General features: G+C 36.9%; 2 protein-coding genes across 2 annotated transcripts in view; both read left to right on the forward strand.

Annotated features, from left to right (window-relative positions):
* Positions 1-157: 157 nt before the first annotated feature.
* Positions 158-493, forward strand: LOC116350467 (galectin-9-like; the record flags this gene model as incomplete). Its single annotated transcript, XM_031782266.1, has 1 exon — positions 158-493. A coding segment is annotated over one exon (336 nt), but the record flags the coding sequence as incomplete, so codon positions are not given.
* Positions 494-1120: 627 nt separating this feature from the next.
* Positions 1121-1366, forward strand: part of LOC116350472 (melanization protease 1-like) — a 12067-nt gene continuing 11821 nt past the window's right edge. The window contains exon 1 of the mRNA XM_031782269.1: positions 1121-1217. Within this exon, the coding sequence (XP_031638129.1) occupies positions 1121-1217 (97 nt within the window). The remainder of the gene's footprint in view (positions 1218-1366) is intronic.

Genomic DNA, 1366 nt, shown 5'->3' on the forward strand with positions numbered 1-1366 from the left:
ACTCCGCCTTAAGGCAGAGCTATGCACTAGAGGGTTAAGAAAGAAACAAACGAACAACCACACACTCACACACAAAATAAACAAATATTTACATGAAAAATATAGCCAAAATATCTAATTATTATTTTCAATTTGGATTGGATTTAAATACTTCCAGGAACTTCCAGTGGTGCATTCGATTCCAGGAAATATTAGCAATGGCAGTAAAATTGAAATCGTTGGTCAAATGCTTCGTCCATACATAAATTACTTTAGGATTAGCTTATCTGATTCTAGCAATAGGAATGAGCATGACATAATATTCCATCTGTCCGTACGTTTTGACAAAAATGTCATTGTGCGAAACACCTCGGAAAATGGAATATGGAGTGAAGAGGAACGTTATGGTGGATGTCCAATTCAACGCGGTGACGAATTTAAAATGGTTATTTTGGTTGAACAGGACGTGTTCGAGGTTATATCATTTTTAATATTTATTGGTAGTATTAGTTAAAAATGTCGTTTTTTTTTGTAAGAATACAACATTATGCGTGTCATTACTTTGACAGTGACAATAAGTGTATCTTAAATAGCGTCAAAAAACTATCAAATTCCATCTGTCAAAGTGAACACAAGTTTATACACACAAGTTTTTTATTGCGTTCAAAATGTCGAATTTCGTTCCAACAAAAGAGCATTTGCGGGAAGTTTTAATTTGCTTCTTCCATCTAAAGAAGTATGCAACTGAAGCACATCGTTTACTCACTGAAGCATATCCGGACTATGCTGTAGACATTAGAATGTGTCTGCGTTGGTTTGCACGATTTAAAAGTGGTGATTTTGACACGGAGGACAAAGAATGTCCTGGCCAGCCAAAAAAGTTTGAAGATGAAGAATTGGAGGCATTACTCGATGAATCTTCTGGTCAAACGCAAGAATAACTTGCGAAATCGTTGGGAGTAAGTCAAAAAGCCATTTCCGATCGTCTAAAGGCTCTTGGATTCATTCAAAAGCAAGGAAATTGGGTACCACATGAATTGAAACCAAGAGACGTTGAAAGACGATTGTGCAAGTCCAAAATTCTGCTTGAGTGCCACAAAAAGAAGTCGTTTTTGCATCGACTTGTTACCGGTGATGAAAAATGGATTCATTACGACAACCCGAAGCGCAAGAAATCATATGTGAAGCGCGGAAAACGAGCCAAATCAACGCCAAAGCAAGATATTCATTGTGCCAAGGTAATGCTCTGTATTTGGTGGGATCAGAAGGGTGTCCTCTATTATGAGCAATTAAAACTACCATCACTTACAATGGCAAATAATGTAAAAAACTGCATGATGGCGCCATCTCTATGTGCTCATGAAAATTAGAACAAAAAGTTTGTGTA

This window comes from Contarinia nasturtii, unplaced genomic scaffold, assembly GCF_009176525.2.
Source record: "Contarinia nasturtii isolate CC-2019 unplaced genomic scaffold, AAFC_CNas_1.1 Cnas_scaffold_4154, whole genome shotgun sequence".
NCBI lineage: Eukaryota > Metazoa > Arthropoda > Insecta > Diptera > Cecidomyiidae > Contarinia > Contarinia nasturtii.